This window comes from Malus domestica, chromosome 05, assembly GCF_042453785.1.
Source record: "Malus domestica chromosome 05, GDT2T_hap1".
Lineage (NCBI taxonomy): Eukaryota > Viridiplantae > Streptophyta > Magnoliopsida > Rosales > Rosaceae > Malus > Malus domestica.
In genome coordinates, this window is record NC_091665.1 from 2,393,121 (window position 1) to 2,418,723 (window position 25,603).

General features: G+C 36.8%; 1 protein-coding gene across 1 annotated transcript in view; it reads right to left on the minus strand.

Annotated features, from left to right (window-relative positions):
• Positions 1-25,017, minus strand: part of LOC103436637 (midasin) — a 34,786-nt gene extending 9,769 nt beyond the window's left edge. Inside the window, exons 1-50 of the mRNA XM_029101833.2 lie at positions 24,551-25,017; positions 24,057-24,379; positions 23,808-23,892; positions 22,972-23,249; positions 22,683-22,874; positions 22,306-22,475; positions 21,055-21,164; positions 20,849-20,968; positions 19,465-19,543; positions 18,968-19,087; positions 18,783-18,882; positions 18,609-18,705; positions 18,383-18,517; positions 18,221-18,292; positions 17,965-18,141; positions 17,710-17,835; positions 15,870-17,624; positions 15,647-15,699; positions 15,372-15,561; positions 15,126-15,230; positions 13,398-14,174; positions 13,081-13,237; positions 12,796-12,894; positions 12,584-12,684; positions 12,385-12,474; positions 12,225-12,290; positions 11,893-12,057; positions 11,578-11,785; positions 10,620-11,485; positions 8,933-10,486; positions 8,671-8,845; positions 8,524-8,586; positions 8,328-8,416; positions 7,993-8,238; positions 6,495-6,630; positions 6,334-6,419; positions 6,140-6,240; positions 5,688-5,829; positions 5,541-5,606; positions 4,928-5,048; positions 4,536-4,690; positions 3,694-3,807; positions 2,417-2,620; positions 2,103-2,285; positions 1,839-2,024; positions 1,601-1,702; positions 1,288-1,512; positions 992-1,114; positions 288-369; positions 69-199 (exon numbers count right to left, since the gene is read on the minus strand). Coding sequence (XP_028957666.2) covers positions 69-199; positions 288-369; positions 992-1,114; positions 1,288-1,512; positions 1,601-1,702; positions 1,839-2,024; positions 2,103-2,285; positions 2,417-2,620; positions 3,694-3,807; positions 4,536-4,690; positions 4,928-5,048; positions 5,541-5,606; positions 5,688-5,829; positions 6,140-6,240; positions 6,334-6,419; positions 6,495-6,630; positions 7,993-8,238; positions 8,328-8,416; positions 8,524-8,586; positions 8,671-8,845; positions 8,933-10,486; positions 10,620-11,485; positions 11,578-11,785; positions 11,893-12,057; positions 12,225-12,290; positions 12,385-12,474; positions 12,584-12,684; positions 12,796-12,894; positions 13,081-13,237; positions 13,398-14,174; positions 15,126-15,230; positions 15,372-15,561; positions 15,647-15,699; positions 15,870-17,624; positions 17,710-17,835; positions 17,965-18,141; positions 18,221-18,292; positions 18,383-18,517; positions 18,609-18,705; positions 18,783-18,882; positions 18,968-19,087; positions 19,465-19,543; positions 20,849-20,968; positions 21,055-21,164; positions 22,306-22,475; positions 22,683-22,874; positions 22,972-23,249; positions 23,808-23,892; positions 24,057-24,379; positions 24,551-24,655 — 11,205 coding nt within the window. The 5' untranslated portion in view covers positions 24,656-25,017. The remainder of the gene's footprint in view (positions 1-68; positions 200-287; positions 370-991; positions 1,115-1,287; positions 1,513-1,600; positions 1,703-1,838; positions 2,025-2,102; positions 2,286-2,416; positions 2,621-3,693; positions 3,808-4,535; positions 4,691-4,927; positions 5,049-5,540; positions 5,607-5,687; positions 5,830-6,139; positions 6,241-6,333; positions 6,420-6,494; positions 6,631-7,992; positions 8,239-8,327; positions 8,417-8,523; positions 8,587-8,670; positions 8,846-8,932; positions 10,487-10,619; positions 11,486-11,577; positions 11,786-11,892; positions 12,058-12,224; positions 12,291-12,384; positions 12,475-12,583; positions 12,685-12,795; positions 12,895-13,080; positions 13,238-13,397; positions 14,175-15,125; positions 15,231-15,371; positions 15,562-15,646; positions 15,700-15,869; positions 17,625-17,709; positions 17,836-17,964; positions 18,142-18,220; positions 18,293-18,382; positions 18,518-18,608; positions 18,706-18,782; positions 18,883-18,967; positions 19,088-19,464; positions 19,544-20,848; positions 20,969-21,054; positions 21,165-22,305; positions 22,476-22,682; positions 22,875-22,971; positions 23,250-23,807; positions 23,893-24,056; positions 24,380-24,550) is intronic.
• Between the last annotated feature and the right edge of the window lie 586 nt (positions 25,018-25,603).

The window sequence follows — 25,603 nt, forward strand, 5'->3', positions numbered from 1 at the left end:
AAGTCAGTTTACTGGTATGATGCTACTGAAGATAAAATATTCATACTAGGACACAAATGTTTACACACCTTGTAAAAGTTATATTTGTGGGCTGACGTATCAGAAGAAACAAACTTCTGCTCATGCTCCAAACAAATACGAAACAGATTCTCTGGTACAAGTGCAGCATCCAGACTGGAAAGAAATGAGCCCCCTAAACCTGGAAATGAAAAGGACTATTACTATGCAAACATAGTATAACACAGAAAAGCAAGAAAGAAAAAAAGCCACCGCAAAAAAATCTTCACCTTTGATCATCCCTACTCCAAGCGTATGCGAATCAATGAATGAAAGCGTTTTGTCCAGATCGCTGACATGGAAAGTACCCGGCTGCATGAAAAATAAACAATGTCACCCAAATGTAAACACATACAGGATATCAGAAAAAGAAAGTGACCCACCAAATATGTTTTCTTTAGCATTATTTTCTAAAGTGAACACCTTAGTACTCAGTAAAACAAAATTACATAAAAGTGGACCAAGAATCCACTAAACAAGAAAAAAAACAGAAGAACATCACCCTCCAAAGCCAAGCAAAACTAAAAACAAAACATTTCCAACCCATAGTTCGGACCAAATATTTTCCTGCCTCCTTGAACTTACATCACAAAAAATTTCTCCAAGGACAACAATCTTGATTTGCAAAAGAACATACATCACAAAAATTAAGGTCAATCATAGTCTGGAACATACATAACAAAGAATTACGGTGAATTATGCCTATGTCTGCGGAACTATTACACGTCTTCCTTGGCACCCCTAAAACTTAATTTACACCACTATAGCAAAGAAATCGGCATCAAACAAAATTCTTTGCAAGAGAGGAGAACAAAGGTAATATGTGTAACTTACAGATCAGGAGTGAAAAAATACAGCATAGAGGCAAAAAATAAAAAGATGTTGATTTCAGCAGTAAATAGTAGTTGTGAATTAAGTTTCACAAACAACTTACTGCTAGAACGAGATTACATGAACCAAATAACTGATTGTGAGCATTGACCACGTCGTTAACAATGGAATCATCCATAAAACTCCATTCTTCATCTAAATCTTCTTGTTCTTTCAAATCTTCCTCCTGAATGGGTAATATTTTTTTATGAGAATAGCAGGAAAAAGCACAGAAGTATTAAAATACCCAGGAAGAATACGCATACATGAAATCTGCAACCAGAACACAAATAATGAACAAATACACAAACTCTGAAAATTACTTCCAAGAGGAAGCGGGAAAAAGCACAGAAGCACTACCCTCTCAATAGGCAAATCTTTAGAAAGAAATTCCTTCCATTCTAAGAAGCTTTCATTTGCAAATAACTTCCCAAGAGATGATATGTTGAGATCAATTATACTCTCAAGTTTTAATGCACGAGGCTTAAACTTGAATTTTTGAGAATGTGCTTCCTCTTCATTTTTAGATTGAATCTTCATGCTCATCCAACGACTTGCAAACACATTAAATATCTTATCCAATACCTGAATCACAAAGAAAATATATTATCAGATGTCAATAACTTTGAGTAAATTTCCACTCAAACAGTTTCAAAATGGGAAAGAAACAAACCATAAAAGATGCATAATCCATCAGCCACGCATTAGCAACGAAATGTGCAACACGGACAACAATGTTTCGGTGCAGAGAAGCTTTAAGTTGTGAAACAGATATCTGTAGGAAACTATATTATGAGCATTGAATTTTATGCCAAACAATTCTAGTCAAGGAAATAATCCAGAAGTAAAACTTTGAGCACACTTAAACAGGATACCCTGTGTAGAAAAAGATTATAAGATGCAATACATACCATATCATCGCTCAGAACACCACTGGAAAAGGTGATCAACTTCTCAAGATGACTTATGTCATCAGCATTCAACATTGTAGGAATTTCTATGTTATAGGGAAATTCGCTCGAACCACTGTTTAAGTCAATAGAAATGGTCTTCGGAACTGATACCCGGGGGAATCTCATGAATGAGCAAATTGATCCCTGTCAAACTCTCCAAGTAAGTAATTAAAGCAACAAGACACTGCTAAAATCCACAAACATAAAAGCATAAAAAAATACCATAAGCATATCTGTATTGGCCATCTCAACTCTACTTAGGATTATCTTTTGCGTGATGCCAGACAGAATCAGTGCCAAGCCCAATTTAATTTCATATAATGCAACCAGAACTGGTTGAACAAAATCTGTGTACTCACGGTACTCATCTGATAATAGTTGTTCAATAAAACCAGTTGCCATTTTCTGAGATAAATATAAGAATTAAAATCAAGGGTTAAAACAATTGGAAAGCTGAAAACATAATAACAGCTTAAAACAGAATGAATAGACTGACAATTATCAAGCATAATATTGCAAGCCATTTAGAGACACACCTGCCAGTTAATGCCTTGGTCAAGAATCTGTTGTAAATTAATGGCATGAACACTACCAACTGAAACTTCTGAACATGAAATGTGTTTGCAAAACATATCAGATGTAACATGCTGAAAAAATTCATCAGATGTGACACGTTCAAGAAACTTGTCACATTCTTGTTTCAAGCCCTTAAATTTCCGGTAGTCAGAGCGGAACACGATCTAAGCACCAAACAAAAGATTATCGTCAGAAAAAAGAAAAGACAGCTAAAGAAGAAATGCTACCTGAAGTCCAGTGAAGCTGAAAATATAGTATATATAGAGGCTATTCCACAAAATCTAAAAGTTCAGACACCAAGATCCATCAAGAAGAATATGAATAAGACTCTATTCATTCAAGCAGAACCAGTTCAGAATGTCCCACAATTAGGGTACGATCATAGCATAAAGAGCTTAAAAGATATACTGCCTCTCCACCGATTACCAATTCAGGGTCCTGACATTCTAACATCAGTAACGAGTCTAATGACTAAAGATAATCTATGCATTCAAGAGAGGGCTGCTCCTGAAGAAACATTACACTAAAAGGAGACACCAGAAGTACAAAAAGAAGAGCAAATGATCATAGCACTGAAGGTTTGAAAAACATTTGACAAAATTTATGACACACAGTAGGAATGAACATAATATCAAAATTTTAAACCAAAATCCATCAAGTACAATCAGTAAAAGGTATCCTATGCCTAGAAGCACAATCAGTAAAGCATAAGCTATGCATTCTAAAGGTTTCTGAAAAGAAGCACTACAGGAGACACATGAAGTACAACGAGAAGAGAAACTGAGGATGGTCACCAAAAAAACTTAAAAAGAATTTTTAAAAAAACAGAGGTATTATGAACCATATGATTGAATATAATACAAACACAACCAGTTAATCGGTCAAAGTGCATGTGCATGAAAGACCTCAGTGAGAAAAAAAAAAAAGTGGTCTATAGTATGACTGAGAGGCTCACTCTTAAACATACAGAAAATAAAAATCCAAAACAATAAGTTCACCATTCACATAGCTCAACAGGCAATACATGACTTGCAATAATTTTCATTAATATATTCTAAAAAGACAAGATGCCTTTTAGAAGAAGCAGACAAAGCTATCATCGCTAATCATGTGCATAGTTTTCTCGCTGGAAAAGGTAACAAATAGAGTGATGCATTTCAAACAAAAAACTACTCCACTAAGTATATGAATTCTCAAAATATATTGATAGTGTGGAGCAAAAGTAAAATTGTTATACCTTTCTCTGTAGCTTTTTGTGCTCCACTTCAAGCTTGTTCAACGCCTGTGACCTTTTTTCATGAGAATATCTTGTAGAAATCTGCCCAGCCAAATATTCACTTTTTTGCCGAACCTACCCAGAAAACAAGAATTCATTGAAAAAAATCAGCTTTAATCTCATTGAATCATTAAAAACTAGTTTCACAGTCGTAAGTATAATTTATTTGAAATAAACCGTAAAACTGCACATGATATTTGTAACCGGTCAGTATAGATGATCACATCTGTAACTTCATAATACGTTAAGATACTTTATTGACTTACATTCATTATAAACAGTTTTTGATGCACTATTTCGCTTATTTGGGATGTAACTGCTCCCGACAGATATTTATAAGATACATAACTTTTTACAAAATAAACAAACAGTACAAAATAATAACTCTTTACAAAATAAACAAACAGTACAAAATAATAAACAAGGATTACACTTCTACAAGACACATGAAATCTGCAGCAACACCTTAGATCTTCGGGAAAACATCGAAACAAAACCAGAATTAGTGATGCAACCACATATAGTGCTGCTGCAGAAGCATGCACACATATAGACAAGCATGTTAACATGTTTCTTCAGGGCCAACAAACTTTCAGTAGAACAAAATGAAATAATTCAATATATACAAAGCAATATGCAAGAAACAGAAATCAACCACCGAAGGGATTATGCCAAATACACAAATGTCAATTTGTATATGCCTACTAAAATACCAATAAGTGCTTGCGTGTAAAAGATGATTATAATGTCAGTACACTTTTGTAACAACTCGTGCAATAGAAAAATATATTCAGGGAAGAAACCTTAATTTCAAGTTTCAGCGACGATATTTTCTCTGCTAACAGTGAATTCTTGCAATGGTATTTCATGGCAGGATCCAAATCATCACAGCACAGCAATAGATTAAGACGTAATATCCCAAGACGCAGCCAAACACAGCCTTGAATAAAGCCAACCTCTGAAAATTCAAGTAAATATTAAATATAATTGAAATCAATTTATAAACCAACAAACAGCCTTGCCAGTAAAAAGAAAAAAAAATGTCACAAAAATGAATGATATCAAAATCTGGATATGGATGCAGATAACTTCAGTGTGAACTAAAAATAAATGTTAAATATATTTGAACAGTATGAAAACGATGAGGGTTTCACAAGCGCCAAAACTGTATGCACAAAGAATTTCTAAAGAATACCTTTAGATGAGAAATGGGGATAGAGGTTTCGAAGCAGTGGCTCGATAAACATATCCACCGACTCCTTCAGACCATGATGACTTGACTCTGAAATAAGAGATCCCACAACACCAGTTCCTTGCTGTTACCATAGCGAAGTACAATAGAGCAGTCAATATCTCATTATTTTGGGAAATTCATTGTGATTAGACATCGTTAAGATTAGACATCATTAACGAAAAAGTTAATTCTGATTTCCTCTAGACATAGTAACTAGCCTTGCTAAATAATGATCATTTCATGGTATACCACTTACAAATCCTAGTGTTACAGAGTGAAAACATAAAGGAAGAATAACCCAGTTCAAAGTAATAAAAATTCGAAAGTATCATCTCATGATAAACCGCTTACAAATCCCAGTGTTACGAAGTGAGAATGAAATGAAACTATAACCCAATTCAAAGTAATAAAATTCTGAAAAGTATCACGAGTTTACAGGAGGAGAATATGGGTAATGAAATTCTGAATCTTACGACTAAACCCAATGTAAAAACAGAATGGCATGACCCAATTCCATGCAACACTTAATTGTTCAACAAACTATTTAATACTCAGACAACTTATAACAACATACCTCTAAAGTTGACTTGATCTTAGCGAATTGGTCAGAGTCAAAAGATTTCTCGTGTGCATATATAATCTACAAGCAGAGCATCATATGAATATATATGTATTATACTTGTGAAAAGCTTAGTCAACAACTCATAAAAAGGTACTCTACCTGCTGGAACAGAGAACGAGCAGTGGATAGTAGAAAACAAGGTAAATTTGCTCCTGGGAGAGAGCTACGCCATAGATTAGACGATGCACCTCTAAGCTTCAGAGAGCCCACAACATAATCCTTGATAGAAGATGTGCTTTTCCTAATTAATGAAAGAGAGAGGAAAGCGATGACAAGAACACACGTTAAAGACACATCAATAGCTAAACAAGCATCTCAGTATGAAAAAATTAACAAAGATAAATGTAAAAATGTATTCAATGATAAGGTTCAAATGTATCATGAGAAATAGTCGTTACTCGTTAATAAAACTTGAAACTGACAAAACTAGAAGTACTATGAATGAAAAATTTTCCTTATAAATTAAATATAGACAACCATCATGAAGAATTTCTACCCAGGCCAGGTACGTGTAGAATAAGTAATACTTTAAAAGGAAGAAAACATCTTACAGTATCTGGAAGACTGTTGCTGTTACCACAGGGTGAATCAGCACATCAGGTACTGGAATATCACGTACTTGAATATCATAAACAGCTGTGCTTAAGAAGCTCTGCATGCAATTAGAATACCATGAAACCGGAAATGAGTCAGCGAATGAAAATTGCTAGCGCAAATATCCCACCACATAAGATAATATATGTACCTCGACAGAAACTGGGCAATAAATCCACAAGGATTGATGCCACCGAAACCACATCTCGAGTACAAAGCTGGAAATTTTTGTATTCACTGCAGCATAAAGAAAAAAGATAAGCACACTGATGACATAACAGGTAAATGAATGTAACAGAAAGTTTCATTGACCTGCATCAACTGAACTCCACAAATCCAGTATCCAGAAAATCTTCTGATGGGGAAGAAACATTTGAGGAGGTCTAGATGAATTGTTCACTGAGAATGTCAATGCATACTTCAGATGGTTCAATACTTTGGCCAATTCCTGTCATTCAAAGATAAGTAAAATTAACACATATTACGTGTCCTTTAAGGTAGCAACATGCTTGCATTAAGTTCAGAGTCTGTTAACCATCTGTTTCTTCACCGTCCGGTGGCTTTAAATCTCTGGTTGAAGTTGTTTAAGGAGTTCGGTATCAGTTAGGTTTTACCCAGGCATTGTTATTCTCTTATGGTAGAGGAACATAAATTATCAGGAAAGGGGAAGAAAATCAAGGTCTTATGGGGATGTATAGTTTCAGCTATTTTTTGGGTCATTTGGATGGAAAGAAACAAGCCGATTTTTTAGAACAATGAAGGCAGTAGAAGGGAGGATATGTGGGATAATGTTCGGTAATGGTCATCTCTGTGGGCTTCGGTTACTACAGAATTTAGAGATTTGTCTTTTTCAGAAATTTGGCATAACTAGAATGCGGCTATTAGTTAGTTTTGTGTTGTTTCTATAGTTTCTAAATGTATGGGTGATGGTGCTATTTATCTTGTTTTGTGTGTCTTTCTGGGCTTTTGTATTTTTATTGTTTCTTTGCAATAAAATTTTGTTTCTTCATAAAAAAGCATGCTTGCATTAAAAACAAGTTCATTTTTCTTTTGGAGCAATATGAATAACTATTATGCACTATAATGCAGGGGAAAAGGCATCTACTGAACAACAACTTGAAAAGTAACAAGGATAAATACTAAGAGGCTAAGAGCACAGCTAAATCCAAAACCAACTCTCAATATAGTGACACTCACAGGGAAGCCGAATCCACACCCTAACAAGTGGCAAATCATCGGCCCTTCCTACCTCTTATTCCTTTCCACTTAGATCACCCAAAATTTACAAAACACCTCCATAACACCATGCTCATCTTTTTGCTTCCAAAAAACTTGGGCTCCGTTCAGTTCAAGGAATAGGAAGGGGAAAGGAAAATATATCCTATGTTTCTCCACAGGGATGGAATGCAGTTTTCCATGACTATGTTTAGTAAAGTTAGGAAAGTAACTATGGAGTACAGCATCCAAATTGGAATTTTGATTTCTCAAAAAGGATAAGTAGAAACAAGAAATGAATATGAATAACTATTATGCACTAATTGCTTACAGAACTTATCCATTCAACCAGTTACCTAAACAAGTACAACAAGAAAATACCTACTCTAAACACCTTAGTTTCCAGAGTAAGTATAAAACTTAAATAATATGAGTCTACTGGAAGCAACTAAAGCCGACAGTTAAAAAAAATAAAATAAAATAAAATAAAGCACTGGAGGGACTATGAATTATAAGCAATTCCTTCATGAGCTTAGAATGATGTCGTATGTAGTTTATGGTTATAAATTTCAAAGCACCACTGAGATGATCTTACCAGCTGTTTTTCTTCTCTATTGACCAGAATGATAGATGATAGATCCTGAAGTAGTTTCATATCCAGGGCAAAGCTTGTACTATCAGTCAGAGGATATGTGTCCTGCCAACAGCCATGCCCAAATGTCTGACCTATTGCCTCGTCACCAAAAGAACAACAAACAGATGCAGTCACTATGGACAAAACTTTTTTTGACCATGAAGCCTCCTTCAATTTGACTGTTTCCTTTAACATTTGCAAAAGACTCTGCCGAAAAAAAAGTATAGATATGTATTTCATTAACACGTGATAGGAATACTCAAAATGGTGATTGTGGAAACATGAAGGTCTCCCACCTGATAAATTCCATCCAACCGTTGTACAACTTGGTCCTCATCCTCATAAGAATCAGATTTACCCGTGATACATGATGACATGGAAATACCTATATAAGTTAATAATATCATAAGAACTTGTAATGACGGGGCCACAAATCAATTAGGATGAGAACAATCAAAGAAGTACGTTAAAATAATAAAATAAAAAACCAACCTTCCAACACAAGGGAGCGGAGATCAGAACTTGAGGATGCAACCCCAATCACAGGATCATTCACTGTAACAGCAACCAAACATAGACAGCATTATAGAAGCTCAAAAGTCACTGTAACCAAAGAAACAGAGAAAGCTAATGTCCTACCATGGACAAATAATCTTGCTCGTGTTGGCCAAACTGACTCGCAAAGTTCCAAAATCTGAAGCTGCTTTTCAAATATTCTACTAGAAGAAGGCAAAATTGGGTGACCGCCATAAACCCACAGCAAGGACTTCTCTGAGTGGAAAAGTGAAGAACTTTCCAGCTTCCCGCTCTCTTTCTATTCCAGACAAAACAAAAACAGAAAAAAATCAAGACAAAAAATACATCACAAGAAAGCTAAAGAAGTACATCACTATTAGCCTACCAGCAGATTATACACTGCTTCAGGAAAGAAGTCCTTCAATTTTGCAGCATGCTTCAACACCATTCGCCAAAAGATTAGCAACAGATCTGAGTCAGACGACTTCAAACCTTTCCAAAATAATATATGATCCTCAAGAAGGTCAGTGTACAACTGAATGAGTGCATCAAAAGATGGGGACTCAATTAGCATGACAGATGAATCAGCAAACTTAGAAAGGAATTCCCCCTCCAACTTCTGCAAAGATTGTAACACTTCTAAGTAACGACCTTTATTTAGCAGGTGAGCTTTACTATAATCATAGCTTTTCTCAGTATTCCACTGTTGATAAGTGAGCCTCAGTTGCATTACAAAATTCAACGCATTGTGAAAATACTTTTGATAAGTGGACCTGTCATTTGACTCAATTGCATCCACCAACTCAAATGAGAGCAGTGGTATCAGCTGCTTTTCAAATTCTACTTTGTGAATAGACGCAAGGTCATGATATCGAAGGGACATGTATTCCCAAATACGATGCTCCATACTTTGTATAATAGAATCCACAAAATGCTTGAACTGAGGGAAGCACTGTAATTGAGAACAATATGAGTTAAACCATAGAAGGTACAGCTTGAGATCACTTTCAGTAGCTTGTTCAATGGCCCATTTGGCAGCAAAAAGTAGCTTTTTCTCAACCTTTGTCAATGCCTTGTCAACTTCAGCATTCTCCACAGAGTTTAAGGTCAAAAAGGGGGAAGCCCTGTGAACCATAGTTTCATTTAGCATCCCTGTACCCCTCAAGTAAGTCACTAGTTCCCGAGCAGTTGAATCCTGGTACATAGAGCACCTACTACTTGCGAGTTGTAATTGGTATGATGCGTACTTGCCCCCCAGGAACTCGAGGTACATGCAGTTAGTCTTCACATGAGCTTCTTTCGAGTTCCATGCAAGATCACTCAGCTTCAATGGCGCTGGCCATCCTCCAGGCAAACACAAAGATGGGTGCATTGACAACTTAGATTCACACAATTCAGTTACCGGTAAATATGTGTATTTCACATGACTAATCGCATTTCTTCCGACAACCTCGCCCAGTGTACTGAGATATATATGCTCCCAGCTTGTCTGAAGGCTCCACAAAGGCTGGCTTCCATTCATTAGAAGTTGTTTGAACAGCTGAACCCAGCGAGAAAGCTCAAGATATGTGATGGAAACACCAGAACGTAATCCTTCTCCTCTAGCATAGATATGTGATTTGGCCATTGAATGCACTAATTTGGCAAAGGGAATGCCTGAAAGAACAATGAATCTTTTTACATCATTTAGTTCACTGCCCTCACGGTCACGACTGAATCTGCTACTCTCGCCTAGTAGCCAATACGGCTGCATCATAAATATTTCAACTCCTCTGTTCCTCATTGCTCGGGATACTTCACCATAAGTTGGGTTTACAGTCAGGAACATTCGAAAATTAGGATGCGGTTGAATAACAAGTGGTTTTCCATTCACAACCCCGCGCTCATTAATTGTAATTGATCCAGACAGCTCAACCAAAGAGTTGATCCTATCAAGTACCTAATTTAACAATAAAAAAAAAAACCATGTCACATGACAAACAAGCATAGGGAGAGTGAACATTACTGGACAGTGACAAATAACATGAATGTTAGAGGGTAAATAACGCATAGGCATGGCGAAGCTTACATACCGTGGGATTACAACAATTCGCATCCTCTAGAACAATCCACTCTCCACGCTCTACAGCCTTTATCAATACTCCCGTAACCCATTCAAACTTTGCCGAAATTGGCCCCTTCTCATAACCCTCTTGCAACTTGATAGTTGTCATCCTAAGTTCATCAAGATCTTTGCTTGACCCAGTTATAACCAACTTTAGATTGTCAATGACCTCAATTAACAAAGCAAGAGAACTGGAAAATCTCCCTGTATCCTCGAGAAAAGTAGAAGTAAAACTAGAATCCCAATTAACGCTCGACAAGAAAGCAAACCATCTGGGAATAAAACCTTTGCTAAGTGAAATTGCATCCTTTGAGGACTCTAATCGCAAATTGTAACACTCCTTTACATAGGAGTCAATCTGAGCAACAACCAAGCGAAAATTTCGGAAGGCATTATATTGTTCAAAGCATCCAAGTATTTCTGATATATCAGTTCCAGATGAAAGATGTAATTCATTCAGCACATTTCCTGTGAGCTCAGCTAGTAACCTGACCAATGCGGTCTTACCACACGATGCTGGACCAATCAGGATACACATCCATTTATTCTCTACACATTGTGCAGTTGCTTCCAAGCTTTGACGGATTTCAGGCAAAATTTTAAGTGTGCTGCTGGGAAGTTTAGATGACTGAACACAATTCCTTCTTATGGAAGTATTTCCAACAATTAAGTATCCAGAACTGAGGTGAACTCGTGGGTAAGGATTTATATGTGGCTTCCTCTCAAAAATCTGCTCATATAACTGTAGGACTTTTCTACGGTCTGATTCTGTACGCATCCTTTGAACATAAACAATGTCCAGGAAGCAATACTCCTTGGACATAAAGGGTGCATCTGAATTGAAAAAAAAATATTAGAATACAGCACTATCCAAAATACAACTTTCCGAAGAAATAAAAACAAAAAAGATAACAAGCGGTTCAAACCCTGTATGAGTTGACACGATCGAATCACATCTCGTAGATTAAACTCCCAAGGAGAACCATCCAGAGCAAATTTGTGATACACCATGGTTTCTTCATACATCCGTTTATTAAACACAATCAGTTTTGAAAGCAGAGGTCTGTCAATTGATGGATAAAGGGAACTGCAGATAAACTGATAATCATCCTCAATTAACTCATCCACATACACCTGAAACAATGAAATAGACATTTATATCATCACCTATTGCAAGCATACATAATAAAGTGAGGTTCACACAACTATATACAGAATTCAAATGACAGTCAGACAAATACCTTAGTGAAACGGTTGAGAAAGGACTTTGGAAGGCCTTTTCTGCCACCACCTTGATGGGAAGGGTTTTGGCAAGCAAATATTCTGAAGGACGAGGGACACTTAAAAGTATAGCCTAACTCTGGAATGAAAACTTCAGCTCGATGATCCAGGATAGCATTTAAACCCTGATAAGGCACATTTCGCCATTAATCATATTAGACATACAAAACAATATAAGGGGAGTCCTTGAAACGAATATGTTTCCATAGAAAAACGAGAAATGAAGATAATTGAATAGAGAAAGAAATACAAATATAATTGCATAGAGAAACAAAAGGAGTCCTCATAATACCTCCAATACAGATTGTGGAGCAAGATTAAGTTCATCAAGCAAAACCCAAGAACCTTCTCTCAAAGCCTGCAAGAATTGACACGTAAGACAAGAAAATGAGAGTAAGGTGGATTCATGTCACAGGTACAGATATTAAACCTCAAACACAAGGTGTTTTAACCTGTAATAGGATCCCATCAGACCAGGCAAACTTCATTCCTTCATCACTTTCAACCGGTAAGTCTGAGCCCAACAAGTCCGCCATATCAGTCTGCATCAGAACCATAGGAACCATTCCCAGATGCATAGAGACAAAAAAGAGTGAGCAAAACATATATCTATGCTATATAAAAATATGAAAGCTGGAAAAGAATACCAACCTGCTCGGACAAATTTATCCTGACAACTTTGTGACCAGAAAACTTGCCCAATGCAACAATCAAACTTGTTTTCCCAACACCTGGACTACCTTCCAATAGAACTGGAGAGCATAAACAAATTAAGATATTTAAACAAGGTGTAATATAGGCTATGAAAAGCAAAAAGAAAAAGAGGACACTTGAAAGCAGCATTGGTACTTGAAAAGACATACCAGGTTTCGGAAGCTGCATAGCTCGCAGTACCCGCAAGACATTTCTCCTGGTGGTAGGTGCCAACATTTCAAACCCCTCAGTGTCACAACTTTCAGAACCTATAGTACATCATAGGAGGACAGAGTGACTAAAATTGAAGACCAAACATCAAAATGATTCCATCATAATAATTTAAAGTACAGTGCCACGAAACGTGAGAGAAGAAAACAGTTCCTTACAGTGCCTACGGGTAACCTTTTCAAAACAATAAAACACAGTGAGTGCATGTTGCATCACATAGTTACCTTTCTCTACATAGAAAGGATCCACACCAAAAATGTTGTCACACTGCATGCTACCACAGGATGAATCCTGTTCAATTGTTTCAGGAGCGCCCCAACCATAGTTTTGCATTTTTGAAAGTTTTTTGAACTCCAATTCACTAAGTTTTTCCTCTGCTACCTACAATGAATGCAAGCATGGAGATATTAAATTGACAACAAAACCACTAGGAGTCATGTTTCACAATGGAAGCCAATTGATGGACAGGCAAAAGAACAAAATTAGAAAGTGCAAGCAATCCGAGCAGACAACAATTCAAGTTGAAAGAAACCCAACAAACCTTCAATTCTTCCAAAAGGAACAACCAGCAATGCTCCCTTACGTCTTTGCTGTTCCCTTTCAAAGTTTCAGTACCTAAACTCAGTCCATCAAGCAAAACAAGGAATGCCCCATGAAGGAATGCATACACATGTCCTAACTTGATTCCAGTCACATTAACAAAATCCACCCAAGATAGTAGATCTCTCACGGTAAGTGTTCTTCCTGACTTTAGATGGTTGAACCACTCCCAGAAGTTCAGCAAAGGATCCAAAATGGATGAGAATTCAGGTGACAACCTCTGAGATGCAATACTTCTAAGCTCACCTCTATCATCTATAGGGGGAACCCATATCTCTGTGAACCGATTACGAAGAGCAGGAGATAGTTCCTTCTTACCGAAATCACCACCAGGATTCATTGTCGCAAGCAAAAAGAACTTCTCATGAGCAACAATTTTCTCCAGATCAGGACCTCCTTTCTCAGCTAAAGACAGCATTCTCTCTGTTTCCAAGACACTATTCAACCTCTCAAGAACACTATCATCAGCCAAGGAAATCTCATCCACAAGAAAGAGATCACCACTCCTCATTGCCTGCACAAGGGGCCCATCCAACCATTCAAACATTTTCTGCCACTTTTGGTGCATCTCAGATAGCTTCAATATTATCCCTTCCAAAGTCATCACATCTTGATTGGTGACATCAGGATTCAAAATCGGACCCTTTTTGTAAGCTTTTATCATCTTGTTCAGATTAGACAATGTTGCAGAGGCTTGACCTATGTCCGAAGAGACAGTCTACAAAGAAGAGAAAAAATCACTATCATAATTTATAATAGACAATAAGCAACCTTACTATTGTTCCCTAAAATAAAAAAATAAAAAAAAATACTTTTCACTTGACACAAGTCTTGAAGCATTTTCAGCTTCTTATGATGGATCCATCTTTAAAAGGGAAATGCAAGAGAGCATTGTAAACAGTCCAATAATCTTAACAATCTATTTTTAAGGTCTTAATTAAAGTGTTCACCCAATGAAAAAATCAGTCAATTCAAACAGCAGTTAGCCATTTGACTATCATCACAACTATTTGAGTATGTATCAGAAATTATGTGTCCCTCTGTCTGTTTGATCACGGTTAGACAACCAAATTGTTTCCGACTTGGCTGATTTTCTACACGGATGACCTTTACATATAGACCTAATAAAAGAGCAGCTTCAATCATTTGAAAAGGATCCCTCTTTATCAATATTGTTTGTACAGGGCTTGCTAGGTGATCCAAGTTTGCATTCTAGTTCAATGAACTGAACCATCTATTTTTAAAATCTTCATGCAAAAATAATAATAATAAATAAGCAAAAATCCACATGATTATCAATGGATAAATTGATTTTCGATTTGATTGATCGTTGGCAACATAACTCTCGAAATGAGATCTAAAAAGACGGTTTTAGATCATCTAACAGAAAGTGGATTAGACGCCATTAATGATCCCAATTTCTTGAAAGAACGGAAAAAAGGGTGGGTCCGACCTGAAGCTGCTGTTGTATATTGCATTTATAAGACACACACACACACACACGCACGCACACACACACATCAAATATGTAACACATAGTCGCATACTACCCATGATCTACAGTAAATCCCACAAAAATTAGAAAAACTAGTCCCACGCATGCTTAGGGATAGTACTGTGTAACAGATAAGGAATAGGATTGAAAAGTAAACAAATAAAGGATTCTTACAGAGTCCAGATGGAACCGCTCAAAAACCTGTGTCATCAACAATTCTTCAATTGCTTTTTTAAAATCCGATGTTAACCTTGACCTCTCGCGAATAGGATAAAACCCCTGCAATGCATTCACTAATTATCATTTCGATCTTGAATGAAATAAAAATAAAGTAACATTCCAAAACCTTATATATACAGAGAATCCCCAAGTAGGAGTTAAAAGAAAAATCACAAAATAAAATAAAAATTCACAACTAACCCCGAGAAAGTCAGAGGTTTCGGTGTATTGATGACAGTTCAGAATGTGTAATTTTGAACCCAGAAGAATACTCAGCAATTGACAGACAGTTGTCTTCCCAACCCCCGTTTCACCAACAAGAAGTACAGGTTCTCGCATTTTATAGCAACGCTCCACTAGGAAGTACAATCGTCGCATACTTTTAGTCCAACTAACACCAACAAAATTTATCATCAGTATTCAGAAGCTAATCAAAACCTACTACACCAAACGAAAATTCCAGTCTAACTACATACTTTTGAAGATTCTTGGGAATTTCAGCACCATCAGGAAAGCTGGGAACATATTCCTATAAAAAGTGGAAAACAAAAATCAGAACATAGTCACCATAAAAAAATTCACTGGACATGCATATTCAAAAGAAATTACAAATACAACCGAAAGGAAACATGTGAGGAACCAAGAAAGCAAACTCTATATACCACCCCCCCCCCCCAAAAAAAACAGAGAGAGGAGTACCTGAAGATACAAGTTGTCCTCAACAAGTTTAGCACCCATTTCTTTTTCCAGAACTTCTCTAACAACACATTTCTCGCCTTCATCACGAAGCCTCTCTGCCAAAAGATAATAACCATCTCGGGCCAAATCCACCTGATCACGACCACCAAGTTGTGCGAAACGATCAGACCATCGGAACAGATCACGCGGAGTAATGAACCCATGTTTCCCAGCAAAAACTTTACTCGTTTGCCTTTTCTTTTGCAATATCCTCATCACCTTAATCATTTTCTGAGACCTTATTTCAGTAACATCAGGCTGCCGCTTTCGCAAGATTTCAATCAAATCAGTTTCAGGAATTTCATCAACATGTATCTCTACAAAACGATTGCGAAAAGCTCGGGAAAGCATTTTCCGCCCACCATAAAAACCAGGTGGATTTTGGGTCGCAAAAAGCATAAAGTTTTTATGTGCATGAATGGTTTCCTGCAATTCAGGCACGAAAAGCTCTCTATTATCATCCAGTAATCTGTTCAATGCTTCCAGCACATCAGACGGAGCCAAGTTAAGCTCATCCAGAACTATCCAATAACCATTTCGTACAGCTTTCACAAGTACACCTTCATGGAATACAAGCTTCCCAGTAGCATCTGTTATGTAGGAACCGAGATATTCCTGCAAATCTGTATGTTCATGATTATTGATTCGTACAAATTCATGACCTGTTATTGCAGCAAGATGCTGAACAAGGCTAGTTTTGCCACTAGACGTAGGTCCCTGCAATAAAACAGGGTATTTCTTTATCCAAATAGCACAAGCCAAATTCCTGAGACGCTCCTCAACACTTTTAGTTTCAGTATACTTTGTAGAGTTGTCAGACCTCCCTTCAATAGTTGAGTTACTCAGGTACTTAATATAACGTACTTCATCTGGAATTTTTCCATCTAACAAAGAACTCAAGATCTCATTTTTCATAACCAAAGAACTGCTGCTATCCAACAAAGTGAGAAAAAACATACAGAACCCATCATATATTGCCTTTTCAAATCCAAATTCTCTTTCTGCCCTTGTCGTATATTCTAGAGCACGGTAGAGAGACCTTAAGCTATATTGTGGTTTTTGATTAGCTCCGTCCTGCAGCTTTTCTTCAGCTAGTTTCCTGGATTTTTTATAGAAAGACACAATATTCTTTACTTTGGAATCTTTGCCACCCAAAAATTGGCGAACAAATAGAATTAGATCCTCGTCATCCAGTACATCATCAACAAAATACTCGGTAAATCTGCTTCTCAAAGAGAAGGGCAAATCTCGTTTGCCAGCATCAGTTGCAGGATTCATACAAGCAAATAATCGGAAGTTGGGATGTCGTTTTATGTAGTGAATATCCCCTCTTTCTGCTAAACAAAGTGATCCATGCTCTCCTTCCAGCACACTGATAACCCTCTGCAAGGTCTCTGGAGGAGCTAAATTCACCTCATCAAGCAAAATCCACTCACCTTTTTCCAGTGCAGTTATAAAAGCTCCTTCTACAAATGAAAATATCATTCCATGTGCACTTGCATTCTCTACTTTCAGTGAAAATTTTTCCCAGGCTTTAATTCGATCCTCGACTAGAGCTTTCTTGCGCTTTTTTCCAGACTGTCCAACTGACACAGATCTAGCTGCTTCGACTTTCTGGAAAAATCTTTTAGCGCCGAGCCCAAAACCTTTCACTAACCTTTCCCAATTCTCCTTCTTAAGAGCATTATCTAGCTCCCAAAAAAATTTGAAATTAACCTGCATATAAGAAAATAACGGTACAGGTTACTACACCAAGTTACATATCCACAATCAACAAAAGAAGTTTTGAGACAAATACTACCTGCAAATCAAACGATTCAGAGAATAGATCACGAAACTCTTTATACAGGGGATTGTATATAAATTTCATGTCCATAGGCTTGTATCCCCCTATTAAGTCAGCAACATCACTCTGCTGACTTAAGTTCTGGAACAAAACAGAAAGTAAAAGTAGATCAACCTCTGATAGAGACACCAATAAAGTAGTTAGCAACCAGAGGATAAGTAAGAAAACAATAAAAGAGTCAGATGGAGAAAGACTCGGAAGCAATATTACCAAAACTGTTAGCTTCTGACCAAGCCTCATAGCCAGATCCTGTACCAGTGTCGTCTTTCCTGTCCCAGTTTCACCAACCAAGAGAACAGGCTCATTCCAATTTACAGATGCAGCAATTCTTTCAAGCGAGTGAATGGAACTACGAATCTCAACAAAAGGTTTCTTCTTGCCACGCGACTGCAAAAGAAACAAGAATATCACCAAATCTGTATTGAAGTTATCATAAATATAGACAGTGTTATAAGCTCTGACTAACAGTTGTTTGAGTCTTTTCTTTAGCTCGAGGTAGGGAAACTCGACCAACTCCTAAATCCAACGGATTTGAATCCTGCAGTAGAACTCCGATTATGAGAAACTTACAGTTCCACTTAATCACACACAAATTACATTGCAATCTCAATTCTGAAATCAACTAGACCTGGACTTCCGGCTTATTAGAAGGGTATAAGGTGTCTGGAATGGTTGATTCCCATAACCACAACCTGGAGATCTCTTGCATCAAAGCTAAGCGATTCTTCGTAGAGGTTGAGAAGGCCGCAAATACGTCAACCGCCTAAATCATGATACAATGTTCCAAAACCTTAATACAGAAAGCTAGCCACGCAATAAAACAAAAGACAAAAAGGAAGTTCATCGATTAAGACCTCCTGATAGATACAAGAACGGTTCTTATAAGATAAATTATCTCCCTGAAATATAAAGTTGAGGCCTGCTATTCGTTTGCACCATTTGAGGAGATCCCTACCATTAAATCAAACAAGAAAAATATAAAAACCCAGAACAAACCAATATGAAAACCAGTAACCAACTTTACTTACCTTAAGGAGAATCTACTTTGGTAATAAACAGAAGCGGAACTTCCAGATTGAAATCCACCATTTTGTTGTAATGTGGCAGTGTTAATCCTTTCAAATGTTTCTGGAAGCAGTCACCAGCCAAAAGTATGTAAGAACTAAGGATAAACCAATATGAACTAATTTTAAGAAACGGAGTCAGGACACACCTGTGAGTTTCGCAGCAAGAGGCTCTAAACTTGGATGCCATTCTTTCACTATGCTTTGCAAGTCCTCGCTAGTTGAGGGTTGAACCTTCACTTTGAAAAAAACGGAAAGTGAATTCCTACCTGCCACAAAAAGTTCATTAATCATGTGGCCTGGCATTTATGTAGGACGAGAGAATTGTTCTAATTTACAGATGAACCTTCAACACTATGCCATCTAGAATTACAATGGTTGACAGCATACAAAAACTTGTTTAAATCAATTCAATACCATTTTTCAATGCTCCTACAAGGATTGAATTGAAGACTTTTAGTTCCACTAATCTCTCCCACACCAGGACTTACTCTATTTCAAAAGAAATTAACCAATGGAAATTGACCAATCAAACTTCTATGAAATACTGACATATTGTATATTGAAACAAATGACATTAAATAGTGTTATGTAAATTCAGCCTAAGGACAAAAAAGAAACTGGGAGTGGGTATGGGGTCACAAACCTCCCGAAATGCACGAAGCATCAAGATTAAGAGTTGAAATAGTGGAAAAAATCCGAAAACTTTCTGCCACCGTGATCTCCTGCAATAATCACAAATGTTTCAACCACTAGTAAAATGCAAGTACACAAAAAAAAAAAAAATAAATAAATAAATAATCTAGAAAGCCCTTTCATAGCCCAAGAAAGGAAAATAATAAATTAAAACAAAACAGGAAGGGCACACCAGATACAGTGTACATGGAAATCAATAATCAGGGGCAGATCATAATTGACAAAAAATAGTTTCTCAAGATTCAATCCCGCATATATATATATATATATATATATATATATATATATATATATATATATATATATATATATATATATATATATATATATATATATTCTTATGGTGACTAACCGTTCAATTACAAAAAGATAGGAAAATTCAATCCCACATATATATATAAGGAATTGTTATTAAAAAAAGGTCGTACCCAGTGCACAAGGCTCCCGCTTTACGCAGGGTCTGGGAGAGGTGAATGTCGGCTAGCCTTACCCCCATTTATGGAGAGACTGCTCCCAAGTCTCGAACCCGAGACCTACCACTCATTGAGTTCGATAGGAATTGTTATTAGCACTCCAAAAATCTCATTTGGCACTCCAAACTTTCTATAATTAGAAAGAAAAATACACTTGTGAGGAGTGTAGAATGAGATTTTTGGAGTGCTAATAACAGTTCCCATTATATTATATTATATATATATATATATTCTTATGGTGACAAGAACCTTTCAACTACAAAAAGATCGGAACTTTTTTTTAAGATACGAATAGATTGGAAAAGATAGGAACTTGAAATGCTAAAGGTTTTCTTCAAACAAGATTCAACATCAGAAGTGCAGAGGGACAGACATATATCAATTTAAGATACCGTCTCGTAACTACCAAAACCTCTAGAGAGCAGAAGGGGAGGTAACAAGCAGAAAATATTAAAAATATCCCAAAGACACTAATGAACTGTCTCAATATCTGCTAGAATGTGCCGTACTAGAACTCCTGGCCAGTTTTAGAAAGGATAAAGACGAGAAGTAGTTCTATAAGCATTTTAGAAAACTTCAATAGTACTTGTAGGCTTTAAAAGTAAATTTTACGGCTTCCTGAAGAAGCATCTCTTCCAAGTAGGTTTTTGAAGAACTTGAAGCCTTAATACAAATTTCAATGTGTTCAATTTAAGCTCTCACATAAAAATCCAGTAACCTAAAGACTTGAATTCACATTATTTAGGCTTGTTATAGTTGGTGGATTTCTTATCCACGCTTCGTACTTATTTTTGAAGTTCATAAAAGTTTGTTTCTTATCACAAGAAAAAATCAACATACTCCTAACCCTTCTTTTCTTACCTGTCCGTTCCCAGTTGCAAACAGGTTTGCACCTTCCAGTAAAGGTAATATAATGGAACGCACATCAGATGGTGCTTTGTCTATATCCTCAAAGACAACCCAATACCCTTTAGAAACAGCCTGCAAAAATGAGAAATTGATTTGAGCAACTGAGGTTAAACAGCACCTATACAAGTACACTTTCATATGATTAAAGGATTTCAAACCTGAGTAAGTGACCCTGGCTGCCATCTAAATTCACCAGGTTTTTCCGTACAGACGTAACTTCCAATTAATGTTCGACCATCAATTTGATCATCCATGTGAATTGATAGAACTGGGAAACAACCAGATAAGATACGAGTCACGCGAAAAAATAAAAAAATAAAAAAAAACAACAATGGAACATCCCCCAAACAAGGAAAACTATTCAGAAAGTAAGGGATATATAATTGCAAAAATATAGATAATTCGCAAAACTAATTGCTAAAATCTTACTGGACGAGTGAGGTCAAAGAAGCTAGAACATGAGGGTAGGGTTCAAATAGAGTAGAATGCGTTTAGAAACGGGGAATATAGGAACCTTAATGGGAAAATCTATGGAAGTAGTAGAAGTTATGGTGAAGACCTACAGATACTACGGTTAGAAGATGAGACTATAGATGAAGGCTCAAGGCAAAAGGGGTAGAGGAAGACTGAGGAAGACTTTGAAAGAGACGATAAGAAAAGATATGGAGTACTTGGAGCTAATGGAAGAATTGGCGTAAAACCGAGCATAGTAGCTTTCTAGGATCCATTCAGCCGACCCCACTTAGTGGGATAAGGCTTGGTTGTTTGTTTTTGTGGCTAAACTAATTGCTAAACCATGTTCAAATACCCAAGAACTCATATGGACAACATAAGAATTTCTCTAAAACAGAAGACCAGTTTTCCCATAATGTTCAACTACATAATATTCAACCACCCAAGGATTTTTCATAGGGCAATAATTATGTAAGAGGTTAAGAGCTTACACCTAAGGAAACACTCCAAAGATGAGACTTCTTAAGAAACCATGGCATATAATATGAATCTTTTCTTCAAAAAAGAAACCATGGCATTTATGACCTTTAAAATTGTTAACACATGTAATGCAACACAGCATGGACTTTTCATTACAATTAATATACATTAAGAGGGGGAGGGTTTGAACCCGAGACGAAGTGGGTTGAAGAGGAATACCCTAACCTCTAGGGAATCCACCACTTGCAATACAGCAGGCACATTAGGTATGGATAGTCACAGTATGAAATCTTGTGTAAAAACTGATTTTTTTTATTCAATATTAACTTCAATATGCTTCAAATGCAGGTATTAGATAACACTGGTTTCATCCTAAATCCCACCCTAAATTTTCAATGGAAACAGTTTGTTGCAGGTATATATCACCACAAATTAAATAACCGATTTTCAACTAGAGTGGACACAACAGTATATACCTTGATTGCCACTATCCTGGGACAACTTGCTGATGAGAGCAGATTTCCCACTGCCAGTGGAACCATACAGAAGAACGGGCAACCTTTGCTTCACAGCTAACAGCACCATCTCAACAGTTCTCTTCATTGCTGATGTCACAACAAACGGATCGCCAGTTGATCTCTCATCCCTAAATATACCAACAAAGTTAATTGGCAATGTCAGAAAATAAAAGAACAGTTGCAAATGCAAATAGGTAGAATAAGAATATATGAGAAAAGAGATACATAGTTTTCTGATGAGGAGAGTGAGCGAAGGACAATAGTTTGTGAATTTCCATTATGATAACACAGCATTTTACAATCAAAAGGAAAAGATAATACTCTATGAAGCACACCTTTGGCGCTTTGCTTGTGGGTCAATCACATAACATTGATATGAAGTAGCAGACCCAGAATTAAGGCCAAAAGACTGCAGACTGCTTTTGTGACAGCAAATACTGCTTCCATCCACAGATTCATTTGGTTTGGATGATTCAACATACCAGCCAGCGCTTTCTAATGATACGTCCTGACAGAATTCCTCCCATCTGAAATAATAATATCAAGATAAACATTGCACCAACAATGAATCATTAAATTTGTTATTTAAGAAATAACTTTCTGGAAGATGTGAACGAGACCAACCGCAAGAAACATGAAAACGCGTCCTCATCTGTAATACCCAAGTTCTCCGTTGCTTTACAACTTAACTTAAGAATGAGGGAAATTATTTGGAGCCCACACCATCTTATGTCTTTGATAACCTTCACAACTTCTGAAGTACTATCTTGCAGGTCAAGTTTTGCACACTGCTCCACAAGGTCCAGGAAACAGGACCATTTCAGAAGTTTAGAGAAAAAGTCATACTTCACTATGAGGAGGCGGTACGACACCCCTACGGCTAGCAATACCCTAGTTCCATCCTACAAAAGAAAAAGTATGACATTAAAGCCAAATATCGAGAAGGGGCAGCTCAAAAAATGTGGAATGCTCAACTCATGAATGCAGGGGGTTGCAAGATCAAAGTCTATTTTGTTTCCGCATAATTGATAGCACCACCACTTCACTTACAAGAAGTTCAAGAATAGAACCCTCTCACGAAACAAAACTTCAGATCTCTACATAATATCAGTTACAGCTAAGAAATCTCCAATTGCGTATCCTTGAAAAGTGTGGAAAGTGTTTTAGTGTAATTTTGAACAATTTGTTCACCACACGTTCTATCAAGTTTATATTTCACCTGCTAACATTGTTTGGTGCTTTGTTTATCACCAATGAGAAAATGTTCAGTTATTTTATGCTTCATATAAGCCTAAAGAAATTCCAAACAGGGGCCGAACCATGGGTATTGTGGAATCAAGAACCATTAAAGGTCAGACAACAAAACTGGCCAGGGGGAGGGGGAAAGAGAGTAAGATAGAGAGTAAGGGGGAGAGAGAGCATTCCATTTCACACAAATTATTCATACAAAGCTTACTAACCTCAATACGGAGATCAGAAACTTTTGGTCCCAGCAGAACACGTTGAAATGGAGGTGGAGAAAATTGAAAATAACCTACTATAGACCTGCAAGTGACGAAAAGAAAGATCTATATAGTACATGTAACTGTGTCCAACCATTAAAAGGAGGGTGAATGTCATGAACAAGTACATAATACGAACAGATAAGATTACATTAAAGACATATGCATACATGTATTCACATATATAGACATGAGAAGTGAACGTACTCCCACAAGAAAGGATCCAATTCAAGGGATCGACAGAAGGCTAGACAAGCAAGCTCATGGAGATCTAGACCCCTCCCAGCTCCATTGTAGAACTCAATAACATTATCAACCTCTTTTAAACTAGTAGCTCTGCAAAATTTTGAAACTGATCCCCCATCAAAATTAGACCTCAAATTCGGCACAAGCCGAAGCAAATCGACAGCTTTGCCCACGATCTTCTGAGCTATTGGACGGAAACATCCAATCAAGGGAATCGTATATTTTGGATGTAAGAACACCCCAACTAGCGCTTTGACCACTTCATCTTCAGTCACAGCATCTCCCTGCGCAAAACCAAACGCCGAAAAACAGAGTAAATTTTACCAGCAATATTATTAGTTCAAATCATTCATCCTTCTAGTACTCTAATTCTGTAACACCTAACCACGAATTTGTCTTTCTTTTAATTGATCAGCAACCTATAAAGCTTGACAAATGACAGTAAATTTCCGTACCTTTTTGGACAGAAAATCAAAGTTTGGAGAAAATTGGAGCTCCGGGCACCGAGCAAGAAACCTCCCCAGTGCTGATTCCAAGCTGAAACTACCATCAATGGCCATTTGAAAGCTCAAGTATTAAGATTATTAAACTATACTAACAATATATATATTTAGGTTTGAAAAATATATACTTTAAGTAATTTCAGAAACGAAAACCCACAATACAAACGCCGACTCAAGGAAACAAAATTTTATATATAATATCGTTCAGAAACGAACTGCGGAAAACTTTTCAAAACAGCGAAGAATTAAAGGTTTTTAAGGCCGGTTTTTGTTTTCAGAAGAATTGGAATTGAAGAAAGAGATTCTCAAGGTTTTGAAAGCGCAAAACTCAAAACCAATTTCACAGGAAACGGATAAATTAGGGTTTTCCCAAAAGCTAGGGTTTATCAGCCTCGGAGGTTTTAGCACTAGGTTTGCAGGGGTTTAGGGTTCAAGGCGAAAATGCCTTTAAATATAAATTTAAATTTGTAAAGGACCAAAGGGGCGCAGCGGTGCCGTCCAGCCATTCGATTTTGGTTTAACTTTTTATTTTTTCCCTATTTTGAATTTATTTCCACTTTTGCCCTCCAACTTTTCTTTCGCCTTAAAAGTAACTAAAAAAATGCTCGTTGTTGCGGGACTTGAATGCATGAATCTTAACCACATGAATTAGATACATGTAACTTGAAAAAAAATTAAACAGAATCATGAACAAATAAAAAGGATAGATGAGTGAAAGGTGAAAAAGTAGGTTGTTTTTGTTTCAGCAGTTAATCTTTCAAGCATAAATGTTCAAAGCAACAAAGATGCAGTATGCATGTTTCCATAAGTTACAAAAGGAAGATGCAGTCCACACATATTTTGCGCCTGCAGTTATGGTGGCAAAATACATGCCCTATAGCCTAGGCACCTGTTTAAGTAGTTACAAAAAAACAAGCCCAAATGTTCAAAGCAATAAACATGCACGATCCTTGTTTCCATTAGTTACAAAAGGAAGATGCAGTCCACACATATTTTGCCCCTACA